The sequence below is a fragment of the Bicyclus anynana genome, chromosome 6 (genome assembly GCF_947172395.1).
Source record: "Bicyclus anynana chromosome 6, ilBicAnyn1.1, whole genome shotgun sequence".
Lineage (NCBI taxonomy): Eukaryota > Metazoa > Arthropoda > Insecta > Lepidoptera > Nymphalidae > Bicyclus > Bicyclus anynana.
Window position 1 is genome coordinate 14,436,705 of NC_069088.1, and position 23,834 is coordinate 14,460,538.

At 34.3% G+C, this 23,834-nt stretch overlaps 1 protein-coding gene and 1 pseudogene across 3 annotated transcripts; one reads left to right on the forward strand and one right to left on the reverse strand.

Annotated features, from left to right (window-relative positions):
* Positions 1 to 4,564: 4,564 nt before the first annotated feature.
* Positions 4,565 to 16,374, reverse strand: LOC112056986 (cytochrome P450 CYP12A2-like; annotated as a pseudogene).
* Positions 16,375 to 17,684: 1,310 nt separating this feature from the next.
* Positions 17,685 to 22,598, forward strand: LOC128198149 (uncharacterized). Of its 3 annotated transcripts, none has more exons than XR_008250887.1 (2): positions 17,685 to 18,078; positions 21,639 to 22,598. XR_008250887.1 is itself a non-coding variant. In XM_052881995.1 (2 exons), exons 1-2 carry the CDS (start codon positions 19,666 to 19,668, stop codon positions 21,795 to 21,797), a joined length of 309 nt encoding a protein of 102 aa, XP_052737955.1. In that variant the 5' UTR covers positions 19,468 to 19,665; the 3' UTR covers positions 21,798 to 22,590. The 3 variants fall into 3 exon arrangements, 1 of the variants encoding a protein (XP_052737955.1); XR_008250886.1 differs by lacking the exon at positions 17,685 to 18,078 and adding an exon at positions 19,427 to 19,956; XM_052881995.1 differs by lacking the exon at positions 17,685 to 18,078 and adding an exon at positions 19,468 to 19,815 and having other exon boundaries at positions 21,639 to 22,590.
* The last annotated feature ends 1,236 nt before the right edge of the window (positions 22,599 to 23,834 follow it).

Consider the following 23,834-nt stretch of genomic DNA (forward strand, 5'->3'; position numbering starts at 1 on the left):
GAAATATGTTAAGTTAATAGACTTTGTATGGTACTCATAGTTAATCATTATTTTCTGTTTAGTTGAATTTGCAATAATTAAGTATAGCATTTTTTTTCAGATTTTTTAAACTATTATTTAATTTCTGTTTCTTGGTCGAATCCTTTCATATTAATTAAATCAAGTAAAATCATGTCTATAAATTTTATTATTATATTTATTTTCAAAAGACGATCGGGTAGGGTCTGGTTGGGTCTTACTAAAAATTATTCTTTAACAGATAAAAATCGAGTAAAAAGTAATAAATAATTAAAGTCGTAAACTTCAGATTTATTAAAGTAGGCTAAGTAGTAATACTCTTTCAAAAAAAAAAAATATTAAATTGCTTAAGAAATAGCGAAATTATGCGGTAACAAACATTAAAAAAAATAATAATATAAAACAAGAATAAACAAACATTACCTTATATAAGAACCCCTGTTTATAAGGCTTTGTGATATTTTAAACATCCTGCAATTCATTTTTATATCTATGAATTACAATTTATTACACGTGTTTAAGAATTTATACACTTTATTACACGTATCTAATTGTATGCCAATTGCCTATATCTCGACCTTTATGATACGTAGCAAACAACTATTTGGTAAAGTCCGAGACAATAATATTTATTTTGTCAAAATTTTCGCGCACTAAAACATACGCTTACCAAAGTCGGTAACTTAATAAATTATGAAAAACCTTAGACACTAAAAAAACATTAAATGATGTGTTAAGGACTATTAACACTAAGTAGCTCATTAGCTTTATTTTCGTGTGGAAATCTACGCAAACTTTCAACCCCTATTTCATTCCTTTCTATTTTTATTTTAGCATGTTTTATACAGGGTCACTGTAGCGATCCCTTTAAGGGGTAATAGTATCTATATAAGGCGATCATTAGCTATCAAATTGCATAACGTTATTTGGGGCAAAAATGTACCGATTTCGGAAAAAAGCATTTTCTCTGGGCTAATGTACTTCAGAGCGGATTATAAAATAAGTGTTTTTAGATTGGTACTTAACATAATACAAATGTCGTACTGTTTTTAAATCATAACTTAGAGAAACTAGAAATTTTAAAATGTTTTTCTGTATGGCTAAATGCAAATTTATTAAAAAAAAATACCTTGCATTGAATTGAAATTATCAGCATAGCAGTTTAAAAACATGTGTGTTTTATTAGCAAGCCAACGTTACGAACGTACATTATTTTAAAAAATAACTTTGAGGTCTAAGGCCTTAAAATTCTGCAAGTTTCTTTAATCTCATTACATCGCAGGGTGCGGTGGGTGACGGATGCGTGTCGCCCTTATGTTTAAAGATACACACATTGGGTCAACAACTCTCTCCGACCGACCGACCGAACCGACTCCGAGAGTGTCTATTATTATTATTATTATTTTATTCTTGTTTATTTTTAACGAATTGTTAAGTTTATGGACGGTCTTTTTGAATATAGTTTTATTGGATAGCTGCTACTCGTAGAAGCTGGAAATGATGGATCATATTATTCAGGATCTGTTTGTGATAATACCAAAGAGCTTTTCTGGGAAGGTAAAGTAATCAGTGTCTATGAGGAATGACTTAGTTGTTCCAAGTCAGGTGAATGTGAGACAGATGAGATGTACCGATTGTTTGAGCTCAAGTAGCGAACAAAGAAGAAAAAACTTCGGTTTTCCTAGAATTATCATTTTTTTGCACTTCTAAAAGAGTTTTGTTAAGATAATATGTTTATTGGTTTAGGTCGATATCAAAAAAAGTTTTTGGCTTTTGTCATTTAGATAATAAATAAGGGTGGGTCAAAAAACCTTTTTTCACTACTCTTGCTCAAAAACACTGTCATATTACCACTCCACAGCGGGGCTAAACAAGCATTTCAGCCTCTAGGGGCTAAAGTAATTTTGTTTTTTTAATTCTTGTCTGTTACGAGTTACGAGTACTAGCCAAGTACTAGCCTACTATAAAACGGAGGAGGTTTTATTCGAAAATAGAATCATTATAAGTAAGGCCCTGATTGTTTTGAAAAATAAATAAAAAAACCTTAAATTGTAATGAAATGCAGCGTTCTTGTCTGTGGAATGCGTTAATTTTTTATTGAGTTGCGAATAGAGCGAGATTTGAAGACATGGGGCATCCTTTACGGTGTAATACCTTTGCCTTTTTCTCACGTGAAAAAAATAAAATTAAAAAGCGAGAATTTAAAAAACAATTGGCGTGAATAATACACACTTGATTTTTTTCAGAAAATAATTGTAAATTTGTGACCGTGACTTACAAATTTTTCAACATTAATTATTGTTATTGTTGTTTTCATCTTGTAAGAATTTTGATCCTAATTTGGAGATGGATGAAATTTTCAATCTGTTACCATCAAAGTCCAGACGCATTTACTTAAATACTTACCTACGAAAAATTTAATAAGTGAAGAAAACAACAACGAATGGATTCACTTACGAAAGGAGTTTTTTAAACTGTTATCTCCCACGTTTACCTCACATACTCATATGTGTTACCGGGTAAAAGCATCTCCCTTATTATACAAAATTGTAGACTTTGTACATTTAATTTTCAATTAAAATAAATCATTGAATATTGAAGTAAACTATTTTATTTTCTCGCAATCGTAGTGAAAACTAAAGTGTAACACGCGGGGCTAAACCCATCATAAACTCGGTTTCTATTTAGGCGGCCCTCGCCTTACGTCTCGGGCCCTAAAAGTACCTCGTATATAATGGGTCTTTTTAGCCCCTTGTATAACAATCTACTATTTTATTTTGGATTTACACACAAAATATGGTGCTATTCGTAGTTAGTGTTAGTAATATTAATCGGTTTATAATTAGCCTCTAGGATTAGGTTTGAAAATTCAAAAAGTTAATAAATTTGCTAATTTATCTACACATTGCTAAAATACTTAAATATTTACGTTTTTAAAGCCGCTTATTTTAATACTAGCTGACGCCGCGCAGTTTCACCCGCGTAGTTTCCGTTCCCGTAGGAATATGGGGATAATTTATAATATATTATATAATGGGGATATAGCCTTCCTCGATAAATGGGCTATCTAACACTGAAATAATTGTTCAAATCGGACCAGTAGATACTTCGATATATTTTAGTTTCATAGCACGACTTTTGGCTCAAAAACATTTACAGAAACAATCAAAATTGCCTCAGAAAATTGGAAAAGTTTGTTGACAGATTTTAAAACATTCTAGAGGAAATTCCAACAACAATAACAAATATATCAGTGATGAATAGTATTTGTACAGAGTAGTATCAGTTATTAGCGGTTGCAAGCCCCTGTATTTTGGCAATACCATCCAAAATAGTTCTAAAGTATATTACTATTTAATCGACTGGCAGAATCAGGAACCACCAACCTTCAAGTAAGTTTTTCTAACGAAGAGTAGCTCGAGTCTTACATAGTTTGAGCATACTGTTCTACTAATGCTCATTATTAGCAATGTTGCGATACATATGCTAAACAAGTAGCAACTGCTAAATAGAAGCATGCTTTCGTGCTTGAAATGAGCATGTGTTACAGTAGGTAGCTTTAGTTTTGACTTGATTTGTCTGGATTTGACAGATTTTTCATTGTTGTGTTATAGGTATGATTACGAGTATGTTTGTCCTGACAGGTTTATTTCCATGATTTACCATTGCAAGGTCCTAGCTTCAATTCCCAGCTTGCGTTATTTTCCCCTTTTCCGCCGCCTCAGTGTAGACCCTGTGGGCACGAAAATGGTCTTATCTGGGTAGCCCAGGGATTCTTTTTGGAGAAGGAAGTGAACCGCCACATCTAAATTGGCTTGGCAGCGTTTTAGAAACTTCGAACAATATAGGGTAATAAAAATACAATTAATCTTAATAATTAAATTTAATTTTAATCATTAAAAAATAAATATAATAAATTAATAATTTTTATCTGGTATTGTTCGTTTCCATTTGACACCCATATAAGCTTTGTTTTAATGACGTGTTTTTTTTTTCAAAGTTTCAATAGCAATAATTCAAAGCCTACGTCTAGTTATGTTTGAACCATTGTCAATAAATAAGCAAAAAGATACAGGCGCAGTAGTTTTTAAAACATTTTTAAATAAATAAACTATTTTTATTTTTTATTGACACAGACAATCACTGACTATTACTATATTATAGTTAACATATAATATCCTTCAGTAAGTATGTAATAAAGAGTCAGCAAATGTATCTCAAATACAAATCCATTTGCGTTTCATAGTACAGATATTTTAAGCCTTATCTATCTCTAACTCTTTAAATCTACGAATATGCTGATTAGTAATCCTTAGGAGTGCTGTATTGAATAGAGATATGTATGCACTCGTATAATAAGAAAAAACTAATGGATTATTTCAAAGTATATTCACTAAAATGTATTGATAAATAAGAGGACTAACATAAGGATTTTACAATGTTATAAATAAATTAGACATGAAATTATAAACAACACAATTAGATTTACATTTACATTACATTATCAACCCATATTTAGCTCACTGCTGAGCTCGAGTCTCCTCCCAGAATGAGAGGGGTTAAGCCTCGGAGGCAGAGTTCATATCCACTGGGCTATCACGGCTCTCTTTAATTAGATTAACATTAAATATTATAATTACGGTTTAATGAGAAGTGTGCTTCAAGTCTTGGTTTCAACCTACGAGTATGTTGAGGTGGTTTTATTTTAGACATGGTGCGTCGTTAAAAATGAAATTATAAGGCTCGAGGAAGTAATTTAGTGTACCCATACGATCCCTTACAGGTGGCGGTCCGAACCATTCAATTTCAAAATTTTCCATGATTTTAACGACGAATGTTTCAATTTCCAGATCAGCTATGCGTTGACCTAAACATAAAAAAAACACATGAAAAAAAATCATCTCTTATCAGAATGAAAAGGATTATATACAATGCAAAAAGACTTTATATTTAAAAAGACAATTCAGAGTGGCTTACTGGTGGCGTCCACTGATCCGCATCGTACGCAACGATGTGATACGTACGATGCGGATTAGTGGACGCGCTTGTATGACTTTTTATACAATAAATACTGAAGTCCGATGCGTCCGATGCGTCCGATGGGAATCTGTGGACGCTCGCCATAAATCGTCATTCTGTTATGAAAAGTCGGTCATTTTTAAATTCAAATTGATATTGCAAATTACCTATGCAACTTCGCACACCAAATCCAAAGGGGTTGAAACAAAATGGATGGGCGTTTCCATAGTACAAGGGCTCATTTTTGTCAACAATCCATCTCTCTGGAATAAACTCAGCAGGCCTAGGAAATTGTTCCTCCATCATACACAGTTGTTGGTTTCCAACTATGACATTCATCTAAAAATGTAATTAATTATCTAATTTATATTATCATCATCATCATCATCATCATCATCATCATCATCATCATCATCATTATCATCATCATCATCATCATTATCATCATCATCATCATCATCATCATCATCATCATCATTAACAACCCTTATTCGGCTCATTGTATAGCACGCATCCCAACTCCACGCTGGCCTAATGCGGATTAGCAGGCTTGACACACCTAGAGAATTAAAAAAAATCTCAGGTACGCAGGTTTCCTCACGATATTTTTCCTTCACCGTTTGAATTTTGTAAAATACACATAACTGAAAAGTTGGAAGTGCATGCCTCGTACAAATTTAAATAAATAAATAAATAATAAATATACTTAAACCATAAACACAACACTATCTAGCGCCAGAGTAAGCTCAGCTTGTGTTAAGGGTACTAAGATTGCTGATTTTTTTTTTTTTTTTTTTTTTTTATTTGCTGATTTATGATATTAATTAGTTAATTAGATACTGCTAAATACTTATATAATGAATAAATACACCCAGACACTGGAATGGAAAACACCCATGTTCAATACAACTATTTTTAGCTTAGGGTATTTTTGTAGTGAGAATATCCTGGATTTCATCAAGAAATGTTTGCTTTGACCTTCCCCTTCCAAGATTTCCATTCATTCTTTGTAAATCCATTTTGTTCGTCTGCTTTTTAAATTATAGCAAGATTAATCATTTTGTTTGAATGTTTGTTTGAAAGTCCCTACAAAACTGTAGTGGACGTCCATCGACTGATATGATGATGATGATGATGATTTGTAACTTTATGGCTTACATCTTTGGGTATTCTATAACCTAAAACATCATGCTCTTTGGTTGTCCTTCTGAAATTCCCACTGAGAATTGGATATAGCCTGAAACTCTCCTTGATACATGCCCTGAGATATGGTCGCTTTTAATGTTTCATCCAGATCTCATCTCTTAATATTTTCTGTTTCTCTTTGTTTATAGCCAAAAGATATAATAGTGACAAAACGCTTGTAGCAACCTAAACAAAACATTAAAATAAATTAAAGTCATTAATTTTTTTTTTTTTAAATAATATATCTGTAGGTACTAATATTATAAAGCTGAAGAGTTTGTTTGTTTGAACGTGCTAATCTCAGGAACTACTGATCCGATTTGAAAAATTATTTCAGTTTTAGATAGCCCATATATCGTAAAAGTCTATATATTGTCCCCGTTTTCGACGGGAACAGGAACCACGCAAGTGAAACCGCGCCGCATCAGTTAATAATTTAAGTATAACCAATATTCCTTTCTCGCTCCAACTAGTCGTAAATACTGTGTTTAGAGTGAATAAGAAACCTGTCATATTAATTTGTATATAAATATTTAACTCAGGCTTAAAGGGTAGGGGTATTAGTAGAAATAAGTACAACTAGGTATTTGTGCGATTTAAAGTAGTCGACGGCTTCCGTGGCGCAGTGGTATACGCGGTGGATTTACAAAACGGAGGTCCTGGAATCGATTCCCGGCTGGGCCGATTGAGGTTTTCTTAATTGGCTGGTGGGAGGTTTCAGCTGTGGTTTAGTCACCAACCTACCGACGATGTCGTGTAGAAAGTGAAAGGGGTGTGGATTTTCATCCTCCTCCTAACAAGTTAGCTCGCTTCCATCTTAGATTGCATCATCACTTACCATCAGGTGAGATTGTAAAAAAAAGTTGATTTAAATATCAAATTCAGTTAAAGTTATTAACATGTAAATTATTCAGTAATAATCCATTTTATTCCTTCATCTTAAAAACAAAATGTCATTCAACACGAAGTCTCGAAAACCGCTTGACGGATGAAGACGAAATTTGGCAGGGAGGTAGTTTATAGTTAGGTGACGTCCGTTAATAACGGATTTTGCGATAGGGCTGGATTAAAGAGCTCTAAGGGCGGACGAAGTCACGGGCGTCCGCCAGTTGCTTTATATTATGCGTAAGGACCCTAACCATGTACGGTGTAGAAATCTCTAACTCTGTGTTGGACAAAACATGGACATCTGTAATATAATGGGCATATTCTATGCAATAACGTGTCACCACTTACTATCTGGTGATATCGTGGCCAAACAACTCTATTCGATATAAAATAATATTAAAAAAAAAAGCCACCGTTTGGTTTGGGTTCACCGTTTTCATATTTTCTGTAGAAACCGAAAGGGGTGTGGATTTTCATCCTCCTCTTAACAAGTTAGCCCGCTTCCATCTTAGATTGCATCGTCACTTAGCATCAGGTGAGATTGCAGTCAAGGGCTAACTTGTAAAGAATAAAAAAAAAAAAAATATTTTCTACATGTAACATACATGTAGAAAATATTTTTTTTTTTTTTGAAATTTTTTGAAGTTTTGAAATACTCAAATTTTTTTAAAATATTGTATTAAATATTAACTTACCGCATCAACGCCTGCGAATAACATATCGTTAGCAAGCGCAATAGCGAGTTTGCGATCTATTTCCATTAATTTTTCAAGTATGCTTTTATCCTCGTCGTTTGATTTGCCTTTCGATTGCAGTTGATTCATAGCTTTGTCTATAAAGAATTCGTTTAACCTGAAAATATATTACAAGACATTGATATCATCATAGAACGCGATCCGGCATAAGAAATTAGTACCCTCATCTGTTATTTTTCTTTTCTTCTTTTCTTCTTTTATAAGTTAGCCCTTGACTACAATCTCACCTGATGGTAAGTGATAATGCAATCTATGATGGAAGCAAGCTAACTTGTTAGGAGGAGGACGAAAATCCACACTCCTTTCGGTTTCTACACGACATCGTACCGGAACGTTAAATCGCTTGGCGGTATGTCTTTGCCGGTATGGTGGTAACAAGCCACGGCCGAAGCCTCCTACCAGCCAAAAAGTTTATGACACTATAATAAGATGAAAGGTTACATTAATAAACTTACTTCATTTGCTCATCATATATTCTCATTCCTTTTTTAAATGCGGGAGTCGCTATATATTTCCAAAGGCTAGGCTGGAAATCAAGTTTGTCCATTGTATTGAAAACGTCGTGGATGGCTTTCAATAACTTCTTCGTAGGTGAATCGTTGGGTAAGTTAGGATCAAAACATTTCAAACGATCTCCAAGTGCCACGACCGCAATTGATTCCAAAGACCATAAGTTCAACTCATTGTAGAAATTACTTTCCAGCTTATTTTCCTTGTTGCGAATTAGTTTAATCCTGGAAAATGTACAATGTATAAAATAATTAGTAAAATTTTCGGACTAATCCGTTTCATATCCTACTAAAATTATAAACGCGAAAGTTTGTATGTTTGTTTGGATGATTGTTACTCTTTAACCAGCTACTTCTGAAGCGATTTGGCTGATATTTGGAATGGAAATAGATTTTACTCGTATCTTTACTCCTATTAAACTACTTAGTATCCCGAAAAAATCCATGGTTTCCGGAGATTTGCGAAAACTGATGATTTTGAAGATATGAATGTTTGTTACTCTCTCACGCCTCGTCTACTGAACCGAATTAGCTGAAATTTGGTATTAAGATATGTATATTGTATTAACACATAGGCTACTTTTTATCCCGGAAAAATCTATGGTTTCCGAGGGATTTGTGAAAAACTAAATTCCACGCGGACGAAGTCGCGGGCGTCCGCTAGTTAATAATAATTCCTTTAACCAAAGTTTGTCTGTTGGTCAAACTGGATAATGGATATTGATTTAGCGATAAGACCGTTCTTGTATGCTATCCATATAATATTATCTAGCGCCAGAGTAAGCTCAGCTTGTGTTAAGGGTACTAAGATTGCTGATTTTTTTTTTTTTTTTTTTTTTTTTTTATTTGCTGATTTATGATATTAATTAGTTAATTAGATACTGCTAAATACTTATATAATGAATAAATACACCCAGACACTGGAATGGAAAACACCCATGTTCAATACAACTATTTTTAGCTTAGGGTATTTTTGTAGTGAGAATATCCTGGATTTCATCAAGAAATGTTTGCTTTGACCTTCCCCTTCCAAGATTTCCATTCATTCTTTGTAAATCCATTTTGTTCGTCTGCTTTTTAAATTATAGCAAGATTAATCATTTTGTTTGAATGTTTGTTTGAAAGTCCCTACAAAACTGTAGTGGACGTCCATCGACTGATATGATGATGATGATGATGATTTGTAACTTTATGGCTTACATCTTTGGGTATTCTATAACCTAAAACATCATGCTCTTTGGTTGTCCTTCTGAAATTCCCACTGAGAATTGGATATAGCCTGAAACTCTCCTTGATACATGCCCTGAGATATGGTCGCTTTTAATGTTTCATCCAGATCTCATCTCTTAATATTTTCTGTTTCTCTTTGTTTATAGCCAAAAGATATAATAGTGACAAAACGCTTGTAGCAACCTAAACAAAACATTAAAATAAATTAAAGTCATTAATTTTTTTTTTTTTAAATAATATATCTGTAGGTACTAATATTATAAAGCTGAAGAGTTTGTTTGTTTGAACGTGCTAATCTCAGGAACTACTGATCCGATTTGAAAAATTATTTCAGTTTTAGATAGCCCATATATCGTAAAAGTCTATATATTGTCCCCGTTTTCGACGGGAACAGGAACCACGCAAGTGAAACCGCGCCGCATCAGTTAATAATTTAAGTATAACCAATATTCCTTTCTCGCTCCAACTAGTCGTAAATACTGTGTTTAGAGTGAATAAGAAACCTGTCATATTAATTTGTATATAAATATTTAACTCAGGCTTAAAGGGTAGGGGTATTAGTAGAAATAAGTACAACTAGGTATTTGTGCGATTTAAAGTAGTCGACGGCTTCCGTGGCGCAGTGGTATACGCGGTGGATTTACAAAACGGAGGTCCTGGAATCGATTCCCGGCTGGGCCGATTGAGGTTTTCTTAATTGGCTGGTGGGAGGTTTCAGCTGTGGTTTAGTCACCAACCTACCGACGATGTCGTGTAGAAAGTGAAAGGGGTGTGGATTTTCATCCTCCTCCTAACAAGTTAGCTCGCTTCCATCTTAGATTGCATCATCACTTACCATCAGGTGAGATTGTAAAAAAAAGTTGATTTAAATATCAAATTCAGTTAAAGTTATTAACATGTAAATTATTCAGTAATAATCCATTTTATTCCTTCATCTTAAAAACAAAATGTCATTCAACACGAAGTCTCGAAAACCGCTTGACGGATGAAGACGAAATTTGGCAGGGAGGTAGTTTATAGTTAGGTGACGTCCGTTAATAACGGATTTTGCGATAGGGCTGGATTAAAGAGCTCTAAGGGCGGACGAAGTCACGGGCGTCCGCCAGTTGCTTTATATTATGCGTAAGGACCCTAACCATGTACGGTGTAGAAATCTCTAACTCTGTGTTGGACAAAACATGGACATCTGTAATATAATGGGCATATTCTATGCAATAACGTGTCACCACTTACTATCTGGTGATATCGTGGCCAAACAACTCTATTCGATATAAAATAATATTAAAAAAAAAAGCCACCGTTTGGTTTGGGTTCACCGTTTTCATATTTTCTGTAGAAACCGAAAGGGGTGTGGATTTTCATCCTCCTCTTAACAAGTTAGCCCGCTTCCATCTTAGATTGCATCGTCACTTAGCATCAGGTGAGATTGCAGTCAAGGGCTAACTTGTAAAGAATAAAAAAAAAAAAAATATTTTCTACATGTAACATACATGTAGAAAATATTTTTTTTTTTTTTGAAATTTTTTGAAGTTTTGAAATACTCAAATTTTTTTAAAATATTGTATTAAATATTAACTTACCGCATCAACGCCTGCGAATAACATATCGTTAGCAAGCGCAATAGCGAGTTTGCGATCTATTTCCATTAATTTTTCAAGTATGCTTTTATCCTCGTCGTTTGATTTGCCTTTCGATTGCAGTTGATTCATAGCTTTGTCTATAAAGAATTCGTTTAACCTGAAAATATATTACAAGACATTGATATCATCATAGAACGCGATCCGGCATAAGAAATTAGTACCCTCATCTGTTATTTTTCTTTTCTTCTTTTCTTCTTTTATAAGTTAGCCCTTGACTACAATCTCACCTGATGGTAAGTGATAATGCAATCTATGATGGAAGCAAGCTAACTTGTTAGGAGGAGGACGAAAATCCACACTCCTTTCGGTTTCTACACGACATCGTACCGGAACGTTAAATCGCTTGGCGGTATGTCTTTGCCGGTATGGTGGTAACAAGCCACGGCCGAAGCCTCCTACCAGCCAAAAAGTTTATGACACTATAATAAGATGAAAGGTTACATTAATAAACTTACTTCATTTGCTCATCATATATTCTCATTCCTTTTTTAAATGCGGGAGTCGCTATATATTTCCAAAGGCTAGGCTGGAAATCAAGTTTGTCCATTGTATTGAAAACGTCGTGGATGGCTTTCAATAACTTCTTCGTAGGTGAATCGTTGGGTAAGTTAGGATCAAAACATTTCAAACGATCTCCAAGTGCCACGACCGCAATTGATTCCAAAGACCATAAGTTCAACTCATTGTAGAAATTACTTTCCAGCTTATTTTCCTTGTTGCGAATTAGTTTAATCCTGGAAAATGTACAATGTATAAAATAATTAGTAAAATTTTCGGACTAATCCGTTTCATATCCTACTAAAATTATAAACGCGAAAGTTTGTATGTTTGTTTGGATGATTGTTACTCTTTAACCAGCTACTTCTGAAGCGATTTGGCTGATATTTGGAATGGAAATAGATTTTACTCGTATCTTTACTCCTATTAAACTACTTAGTATCCCGAAAAAATCCATGGTTTCCGGAGATTTGCGAAAACTGATGATTTTGAAGATATGAATGTTTGTTACTCTCTCACGCCTCGTCTACTGAACCGAATTAGCTGAAATTTGGTATTAAGATATGTATATTGTATTAACACATAGGCTACTTTTTATCCCGGAAAAATCTATGGTTTCCGAGGGATTTGTGAAAAACTAAATTCCACGCGGACGAAGTCGCGGGCGTCCGCTAGTTAATAATAATTCCTTTAACCAAAGTTTGTCTGTTGGTCAAACTGGATAATGGATATTGATTTAGCGATAAGACCGTTCTTGTATGCTATCCATATAATATTATCTAGCGCCAGAGTAAGCTCAGCTTGTGTTAAGGGTACTAAGATTGCTGATTTTTTTTTTTTTTTTTTTTTTTTTTTATTTGCTGATTTATGATATTAATTAGTTAATTAGATACTGCTAAATACTTATATAATGAATAAATACACCCAGACACTGGAATGGAAAACACCCATGTTCAATACAACTATTTTTAGCTTAGGGTATTTTTGTAGTGAGAATATCCTGGATTTCATCAAGAAATGTTTGCTTTGACCTTCCCCTTCCAAGATTTCCATTCATTCTTTGTAAATCCATTTTGTTCGTCTGCTTTTTAAATTATAGCAAGATTAATCATTTTGTTTGAATGTTTGTTTGAAAGTCCCTACAAAACTGTAGTGGACGTCCATCGACTGATATGATGATGATGATGATGATTTGTAACTTTATGGCTTACATCTTTGGGTATTCTATAACCTAAAACATCATGCTCTTTGGTTGTCCTTCTGAAATTCCCACTGAGAATTGGATATAGCCTGAAACTCTCCTTGATACATGCCCTGAGATATGGTCGCTTTTAATGTTTCATCCAGATCTCATCTCTTAATATTTTCTGTTTCTCTTTGTTTATAGCCAAAAGATATAATAGTGACAAAACGCTTGTAGCAACCTAAACAAAACATTAAAATAAATTAAAGTCATTAATTTTTTTTTTTTTAAATAATATATCTGTAGGTACTAATATTATAAAGCTGAAGAGTTTGTTTGTTTGAACGTGCTAATCTCAGGAACTACTGATCCGATTTGAAAAATTATTTCAGTTTTAGATAGCCCATATATCGTAAAAGTCTATATATTGTCCCCGTTTTCGACGGGAACAGGAACCACGCAAGTGAAACCGCGCCGCATCAGTTAATAATTTAAGTATAACCAATATTCCTTTCTCGCTCCAACTAGTCGTAAATACTGTGTTTAGAGTGAATAAGAAACCTGTCATATTAATTTGTATATAAATATTTAACTCAGGCTTAAAGGGTAGGGGTATTAGTAGAAATAAGTACAACTAGGTATTTGTGCGATTTAAAGTAGTCGACGGCTTCCGTGGCGCAGTGGTATACGCGGTGGATTTACAAAACGGAGGTCCTGGAATCGATTCCCGGCTGGGCCGATTGAGGTTTTCTTAATTGGCTGGTGGGAGGTTTCAGCTGTGGTTTAGTCACCAACCTACCGACGATGTCGTGTAGAAAGTGAAAGGGGTGTGGATTTTCATCCTCCTCCTAACAAGTTAGCTCGCTTCCATCTTAGATTGCATCATCACTTACCATCAGGTGAGATTGTAAAAAAAAGTTGATTTAAATATCAAATTCAGTTAAAGTTATTAACATGTAAATTATTCAGTAATAATCCATTTTATTCCTTCATCTTAAAAACAAAATGTCATTCAACACGAAGTCTCGAAAACCGCTTGACGGATGAAGACGAAATTTGGCAGGGAGGTAGTTTATAGTTAGGTGACGTCCGTTAATAACGGATTTTGCGATAGGGCTGGATTAAAGAGCTCTAAGGGCGGACGAAGTCACGGGCGTCCGCCAGTTGCTTTATATTATGCGTAAGGACCCTAACCATGTACGGTGTAGAAATCTCTAACTCTGTGTTGGACAAAACATGGACATCTGTAATATAATGGGCATATTCTATGCAATAACGTGTCACCACTTACTATCTGGTGATATCGTGGCCAAACAACTCTATTCGATATAAAATAATATTAAAAAAAAAAGCCACCGTTTGGTTTGGGTTCACCGTTTTCATATTTTCTGTAGAAACCGAAAGGGGTGTGGATTTTCATCCTCCTCTTAACAAGTTAGCCCGCTTCCATCTTAGATTGCATCGTCACTTAGCATCAGGTGAGATTGCAGTCAAGGGCTAACTTGTAAAGAATAAAAAAAAAAAAAATATTTTCTACATGTAACATACATGTAGAAAATATTTTTTTTTTTTTTGAAATTTTTTGAAGTTTTGAAATACTCAAATTTTTTTAAAATATTGTATTAAATATTAACTTACCGCATCAACGCCTGCGAATAACATATCGTTAGCAAGCGCAATAGCGAGTTTGCGATCTATTTCCATTAATTTTTCAAGTATGCTTTTATCCTCGTCGTTTGATTTGCCTTTCGATTGCAGTTGATTCATAGCTTTGTCTATAAAGAATTCGTTTAACCTGAAAATATATTACAAGACATTGATATCATCATAGAACGCGATCCGGCATAAGAAATTAGTACCCTCATCTGTTATTTTTCTTTTCTTCTTTTCTTCTTTTATAAGTTAGCCCTTGACTACAATCTCACCTGATGGTAAGTGATAATGCAATCTATGATGGAAGCAAGCTAACTTGTTAGGAGGAGGACGAAAATCCACACTCCTTTCGGTTTCTACACGACATCGTACCGGAACGTTAAATCGCTTGGCGGTATGTCTTTGCCGGTATGGTGGTAACAAGCCACGGCCGAAGCCTCCTACCAGCCAAAAAGTTTATGACACTATAATAAGATGAAAGGTTACATTAATAAACTTACTTCATTTGCTCATCATATATTCTCATTCCTTTTTTAAATGCGGGAGTCGCTATATATTTCCAAAGGCTAGGCTGGAAATCAAGTTTGTCCATTGTATTGAAAACGTCGTGGATGGCTTTCAATAACTTCTTCGTAGGTGAATCGTTGGGTAAGTTAGGATCAAAACATTTCAAACGATCTCCAAGTGCCACGACCGCAATTGATTCCAAAGACCATAAGTTCAACTCATTGTAGAAATTACTTTCCAGCTTATTTTCCTTGTTGCGAATTAGTTTAATCCTGGAAAATGTACAATGTATAAAATAATTAGTAAAATTTTCGGACTAATCCGTTTCATATCCTACTAAAATTATAAACGCGAAAGTTTGTATGTTTGTTTGGATGATTGTTACTCTTTAACCAGCTACTTCTGAAGCGATTTGGCTGATATTTGGAATGGAAATAGATTTTACTCGTATCTTTACTCCTATTAAACTACTTAGTATCCCGAAAAAATCCATGGTTTCCGGAGATTTGCGAAAACTGATGATTTTGAAGATATGAATGTTTGTTACTCTCTCACGCCTCGTCTACTGAACCGAATTAGCTGAAATTTGGTATTAAGATATGTATATTGTATTAACACATAGGCTACTTTTTATCCCGGAAAAATCTATGGTTTCCGAGGGATTTGTGAAAAACTAAATTCCACGCGGACGAAGTCGCGGGCGTCCGCTAGTTAATAATAATTCCTTTAACCAAAGTTTGTCTGTTGGTCAAACTGGATAATGGATATTGATTTAGCGATAAGACCGTTCTTGTATGCTATCCATATAATATTTTTCTCTATGTTTCTTTGACTGCAATGAAATTTTCAATACGTTGTTTTTAATTTTAAAGTTAAGATATTAATTATTATGTGCTATGAAAACTAGAAATAGATATTTTTAGACTTCTGATAAATGCCTTTCTCTAAACTTTTACCCCCCTTTTTCATAAACGTGTATTGTGATTTACACTTCAATTTTCCACAAAGTAAAGTGGACCTAATTACTACTTAAAGTTCACTTTACTTTGACCAATGTTGAAGTTTATGTTTTCAGGTTTAAATCTTAATCTATGTTTATAAATAGGACCGCAAAGATCGCTTAATTTACTTATACCAGTAGCAAAATTAAAATTACCTTTGGATCATTTCATCTGCGACATCAGCCATAATTTTAGCATATTTCTTGATCGCTTTTGTTTTCAACATAATAGGGTTAACTGTATATCGCATTTTTCGCCAACCTTCACTATTGCTATAAATAAAAACATTTTTAATAATTAACTGCAGTGTTTCTTCTCAGCCTAACACTCGTTCCTGTTGTCAATATCTCTATTTAAACCTTTACCTATTTGAAAAAATTAAATGAATATCTACAGGAAAATACAATGTGTTAGTCCAAGTTAGTCCGCTTCTATCTTAGACTGCATCGTTACTTAATCGGGTGAGATCGCAGTCAAGGGCTAACTTGTCATTAAATAAAAAAAATCGAGTATTTTTCGAAAGAAAGAATCAGCATTTTATAACCTTATCCAGGTCGCCGTGTTCCGAAGCCTTTAAGACTATTCAGGGAATGAGACTGTCAGCGGACAAATATTATTCTAGAAATAGTCTACTTTGTTTTATTTAATTATTTGCTATTGAATTATATTTTTTGTCCTAAATATAAATTGTTGTATGCCAGAAATGGCCGAATACATTTCAATGTATGTGTTATCAGTAAATAAAGAATTGATGTACTTACTCAATAATCAATCCCAAAGGATCCTCATCGCTTTTGATATAGTACTTTTTTCTATGATATAACATAGAGTCAAAACCAGGCCGGACCGGTCCAGTCTCTTCTTTACGATACAACTGTAACAAAGCTCAATAATATCGTTACAGAGTTAAAATCAAACCAAAAATCCAAAGACGATTTTGCCGATGCACTGCGGTTTCACCCGCGTAATTCACGTTCCCGTGAGAATACTGGGATAAAATATAGCATACGACAATAAAAAATAACGTATAAAACAATTTTCAAAATCGGTTAAATAGAGCCGGCGAATAATAATAAAACCACAAACTTTAACTGTTTATAGTATTAGTTAAAATTTCATCAGTTGACCCACTTAAAGTAGTCAATATTGGATTTGATACCCAGCTGAATTTTTGTGTATACTTGTATTTTGAGAAAATTAAATGACGATTGTAGTAGCATAACAACATCGTGGTGCCCAAGGGAGGAAAAAAGAAAAAGAGGCAGACCAATTAGTAGATGGAAAGACGATCTGATTGCCTTTGAAGGGACATACTGGACCCGATCAGCAATGGAAAGGACACAATGGAAGAGGAATGGGGAGGCCTTTGCCCAGCAGTGGGATGAAATTTAACTGTAATAAATATTATGTAATTTAGATTGTAAAGGCTTAAATAAATAAATAAATAAAACTTGTATTTTGGCATTTTGAAAGTTGTCTCAAAACCTACATAACCTAGCGCCGAAGGAAGTAAGAAAAAGTAAAGTACAAATGTTCTTTCAACTTTTGTTTGAAAAAGCTCCAACCTCGTAGGTAGTCTCCGCTCTCTACCTCGAAAACAAATCAGCGTATAAAATAAAATTTAAACGAAAATTTAATTATATAATTATTTTGCTATTATCCCCGAAAAGTCGACGAACCTGCAATTGCACGTTGTAGAGTCAACATCTCCTGAGGATGCTCCGGTTTCGGGGTGAAACGTACGTAGAGAGTATTTTGTCGGACCTGGGTGACGTTGTCGCATGGGTTCGTCGACTTTTCGCGGATGATAGCAAAATAAATAACTCATTATATAATCATGATGAACTTCCGCAAAGTAACGCCTGCTTCTATCCAATATTTAAAAGAGAATTTAATTTTCTGCAATATCGATTATAATAGATACAAATAACCCATAGAAAATGAATTATTTGTGTTCTCAAAGAAGTGACGCGGAAACCTTACCATATGTTGGTATGTATACAACTTGAATAGAATGCCTTTAATTTCAATAACTGTGTACCAATAATAGATAAGTACAAATAACCCATACAAAATAAAATATTTGCAAAAAAATATTTGTGTCCTCTTGGTAAACAATAACGATCATAATACTCGTAGGTATAAACATTTTTGTTATGTGTTTAAAGTTAAGATTGATAAACGTACAAACAGGGGCGTAGCTACCGCCGTATCAGCCGTATCATTAATACGGGGCCCCCGGGCTACAGGGGCCCCTTACGTGTGAAAGCAGAAACTAGTAAAATTTAAACCACAATCTCACTTAATTTGCTGCTTCCCGGAGAAAAGCCTCCGTGGAGCACTGGTAGCGGGGCAGATTGAGATTTTCTTAATTGGTGTGGTCTGGCTGGTGGGAGGCTTTGGCCGTGGCTAGTTACCACCCTACCGACAAAAACGTACCACCAAGCGATTTAGCGTTCCGGTACGATGTCGTGTAGAAACCGAAAAGGGGTATGGATTTTCATCCTCCTCATAACAAGTTAGCCCGCTTCCATCTTAGACTGCATCATCATTACCATCAGGTGAGATTGTAGTCAAGGGCTAACTTTTAAAGAATAAAAAAAAAAAGAAAAAAAAACAAATGATTTTTGGAACTTGCCGCTCGTCTAATGGGTCCCCGAACTAACTTTGATACAGAGCCCCTCCAAAGTAAGCTACGCCACTGGATACAAATAACCCATAGAAAATGAAATATTTGCAAAAAACTATTTGTGTCCTAAAATAATAGCCGCGAAAACTCTACCATACTTTTTGAGACAACTTATATAGAATGCCATATTAAGTACAAGTTTATACAAATATTCAACCAATCATCTCAATTTCCAAGGTGAACCTACTCACTTCACTGGATCAAGTATAAACCTACTTACTGGTCATAGAAGTATGTAGTTTAAAAACTTACATTAAACGCAGCCTCAGGATCATAGATGAAAATGATGGGATCAAACCCATAATTTCCGTCGAGTCTCACAATAGGACCATAGTTCCTGTACAACAACTCTTGCAATTGCAACCTTGAAAAAACTTAGCGTTAAGGTAGAGTTATATGATATTAATTACCTATACTTACTTAATAATATCTTCTTTATATTCAAAAGTGTAATAAATCCACTATGATCTTCTCTCTTATCATACTTGCCTACCACAGAACAGTCTATGTCGGTAGGTACTATACAGGGTGATTCGGACTTTAGTACCGATATTTTTTTTCGTGGTTCAGTATCATTAATAGAACATAAATCTACAAACAGTTCGATACATTTTAAGTAATTTTTTTTTTTCAATTTATGTCTCAAAAATAATGGACACATTACCAAACAAACTGCGCAACTGCTGGCGGCACTTTGTAAGACGCCAACAGAGAAATACCGGCCGTAGGCATATCGCTTCGGCTTCGACTGACGGGGGTGGCAGAGGTGAGGGGATCGAAAAATCCCTGAGGACGCCTACCGAATTGCCGATGGGCGACCAGTGACAGACAATCTGCCGTCGCGTGCGCATTTAAGTTACCTAATTAATAAATCGCATGTGCATGTCACTATGTCGGGATTTTCAAATCGCGACTATTACGAAATGGGGCGAGTGTATTTGCTCAGCAATGAACGCCTTCGTGCAGCTTGCACAATGTGCGAACGAGTGAGTGTTCCTAGGCTACGAGCCCAAGGAATCCTGAACCCCGCAGTGCCTAATGTGAGGAACAAGTATTTTAAATAAACTAAATGACAATTTTATTAAAACGTGCTCGGTTGTGCCTTTAAAGGAATGGACTTCATTTCGAACAATTGTTAAAATACAGTGATTAAAATTTTCAAATTAACAAAAACAAACTTAGTAAGTAGATATCATTGATTAATGTAAATAAGCTCATTACAATTTTTTAAATACGCCTTTAATGCAAAAATTTGCGTAATAATAATCATCATTTGTATTTCATTATTTCAATCGAAAGTTCATAGTTTTTATAATTATTATTACGCATGCACTTCAGGCATTATTGATGGTCCGAAGCCCAATAAAGTATGAAGAGAATATCGGTACTCAGCTCAAAAGTGACGACCTTTAATTATTATAAAAAATAATAGGTATCAAATAAAATGGTTTATTTTGCGTACTTTCACAGCGTAATGTCTTACGGTATTTTGTTGTGGGGCAAGGCTGCTGATATACATTCTATATTTGTACTTCAAAAAAGAGCAATTCGAGCAATATATCAACTAAAATCACGCGAGTCCCTTCGTCAAAAGTTTAAAGAAATAGGCATTTTAACAGTAGCCTGTCAGTATATATATAACAGTATAGTTTATGTGAGACAAAATATTAATTTGTACAAACGAAAAGGAGATCTAAACCCACGTCTTACTAGACACGGGCATAAGTTAGTTATTTCTGCATATCGTCTCCAAAGAGTTAAAAAATCTTTTGTGGGTTTGGGTGTACTCTTCTATAACAAGATCCCCAAGACTGTGATGGACTTGCCAATGCACAACTCTAAGCAATGTGTTAAAAAACATTTACTTAGTCGAGGTTACTACACTATTGATGAGTTCCTTAACGACAAAGGTGCTTGGAGGCCATTGGATCAGCTTCCACCTTCACACAGGAAATAAGACTATAAGAAATTGTAATTTAATTGTTATCAAATGTAAATTGTAATACTGTATGACTTTTTCAAAAGAGCAACTGTTGAGTTTCTTGCCGGTATCTTCTCAGCAGAACCTGCCTTCCGAACCGGTGGTAGAATCTTTACAAATAGTCAACTGACGTGTCAAAAGTGCTTGTAAACTGAGCCTACTTGAAATAAATGAATTTTGAATTTGAATTTGAATTTAAAATAAACGCACAAAGGTCAACGGCCCTCGGCGCGGGCGCTCGCTAACCTACCTACCATCTGATTTTGTAGTTGCCTATTACCTAGTACCCTCAAATTCTGTTTAAACGTAAATAACTTTAGCTAACGATAACTTTGTTATTTTTGAGTTAAAAAAAAAAGTTAAAATACGTGTTCATTAAATTTTGTTTATGTACAAAATATAAAAATATCGGTACTAAAAAAAAATCTTCCTGTATATCGGTATATGAACCATGTCAGTGTCTTTGGTTGTTCAGCTGATTTCGTCATTTCTGATTCGATCACGCAAAGAAACTCCAAGCATAGCTGCTCCATCGCTCGCTGAGTGAGGCCTACATTAAGCGGCCTAGTCATGGATCCATATAATATGTAGGTTTGAAAATACTTTTATTAAAACTGTACATTTCCACATTATTATTCTCAAATTAATCTCTTTCTCTAATGTCTTACCTCCTGGAAGAAAGTGCAGCAGTTGTCCAATTATAGGCAAAGATAACGGTCCCGGTATATTTTTCCAATGCTTAACTGTATTTGTATTATCTGTGTTATTTATTGACAAAGTTCTGAAAATAATATAATATATTCTATGTGAACGTGTATATTACAGATGAATCAAAATATTTTAATTATATTCTGAGTAGTTTAATTAAATTTCTAATTACAGACACAGAATAGCACCAGCCACTGTCGCCGAAATATGGCGGGCAGCAAGACTCAGCAGGGTGAAGATGCGCGCAAAACAACTTGTCAGACACTTCTTTCCTACTTTGCACTCTGGGTAAATTCCCAGAGTCCCGCATTCGGATGGGCTCCTAGTTCCTGATAGATGTCCCAGCAATGAGCAATTAACAACAGTAGTTTATGTCGAAGCATTACTCTGTGATTTTATAGCTCTGTGCTGTCATTTAAAAAACGTCAAAAAAGAAATTATCTGTCAATGTCATTCTAACAAATTTTTCATGACCTAAAACCATGCGTTCAATGTAACATCGCTTTGTAAAATTGTATTTAAATTCACAAATCAAAAGTAAAAAGCTGAGTCTACGTTTATTCCGGTCTTTTATTTCTTCGTCATCAAGAGCCACGGCCGGAACAGTTTAGTTAGAGTTAGTCTATAGGCCCCATTATATGTCCAGAACCTCCAACAGTAAAGACAGCCTCTAAGCATTAGCTGTCTTTACTAGATTTGGAGGAAAGAGGCAAAAAATAATTATATTTTTTGCCTGCTGTCCTTTGAAATGCATTTCTGATATTAGTGGGGGCAGAGTTCAATGTAAAATAGTTAAGTCAATGATTATCACCAAACATTATTATTTTACTAGAAGCACAAACTATACACTATGTACCTTATTAATAGCTGTCTCTTATAAGCCTTTCTGTTTATTAGGATTCGTGTTAAATAAAACATCTTCACTTAAAGAAATGAGAGTGACTTATTCAAAGTTAAGTTCATAAATATTTTTCATATTATACGAATAATAATGAGGTAAACAAAAATATTTTTGTGATCGTGACACACTTGTAACAGGTCACTCAATCATGTACCATTCGATAGATTTCAATCAGTAACTTTAAAACAGTAAGGTCGTTCTCCCACGAAACTACTTACAAAAGACTCCTGTTTGCTTTGTCCTCTTAGACATAGATAATCCTATCTTACTAATATTATAAACGTGAAAGTTTGTATACATGTTAATTTTTATTATCTAGTCTTTGAGTGTCATAAATAGGCTTAAAATAAATATGGAATAGGCGCCTTGTCGACTTGGGCACAGTTTTAGTAATTTGACTTAAGTTATTAGTGTGCTTCCACACTTGTTCTTAATCAAAGCGAATATTTATATTCTTTTGACATCGCTTATTTAAGCTTATCTCATTAATCGTTTAAAATATTTACAAAATATATATTTTTATTAAGCTTCATCATCATTCATATCACATCACGACCTTCCCAATATTTATTTTTGGACTTAAATACATTGAGCTTAGACAGGATATAAATAATATTGTGTTATGAATCGAAATAATAGACAAGGATAAATTCGCGGTTAGGGTGCGTTCCCATTATGTTGGAACAGAAAAAATTTCCGTTGGACAACTGTCGCCTCTAGCTGTTATCACTATGAACGACACCGATATTTACTTTAGAACGTGGCAGATGATCCCATTGGATATGGCCGATATTAGGTATCGGTTCTGCGTTCCCACTGTGTCGCTGTCTCTATTATACCGATATTTAACCGTTTTTCGAGCTATCCGTTCACATTAGGTACCTACTACGATATTTTGTCGTCACAGTAAAAAATTAACACCGTCCTATAAGTGAACACCCCATGAAAATACACGACACCTCAAACTGCACGGTAAACTGTCGCTCCAACATAATGGGAACGCAGCCTTAGATTATGAAATAATAAAGTAGTTTATTATTCCTTGTATTTATTTATACTTGTTTGTATAGTGAACGCATATAATACTTATACCATCATTAGCAACCCATTTTCTACTCACTGTTGAGCACGAGTCTCCTCTCAGAATGAGAGGTGTTAGGAATTATATAGGTACAAGTACAAAATACATTTCAATATTGGACACCGTTATATATATAAAATAATTTAATTATATAAATATAATATATACTCGTACCTACTGCAAATTGATATGTATTTACAATAAAACTATTTAATAAAGCGAAATTTAAGTACTATGTCAAACTGTTTGCTGAGGCTTAGCGCTAAATTAATTTTGATAAGTTTTTGATAGATTGGACATTGGAGTAATAACAAGCTTTTTTTTGTAACAAAAATAACATTTAAAGGGTTTTAATAGAAGATTAATCCAATTGGGAATTATTGAAAAG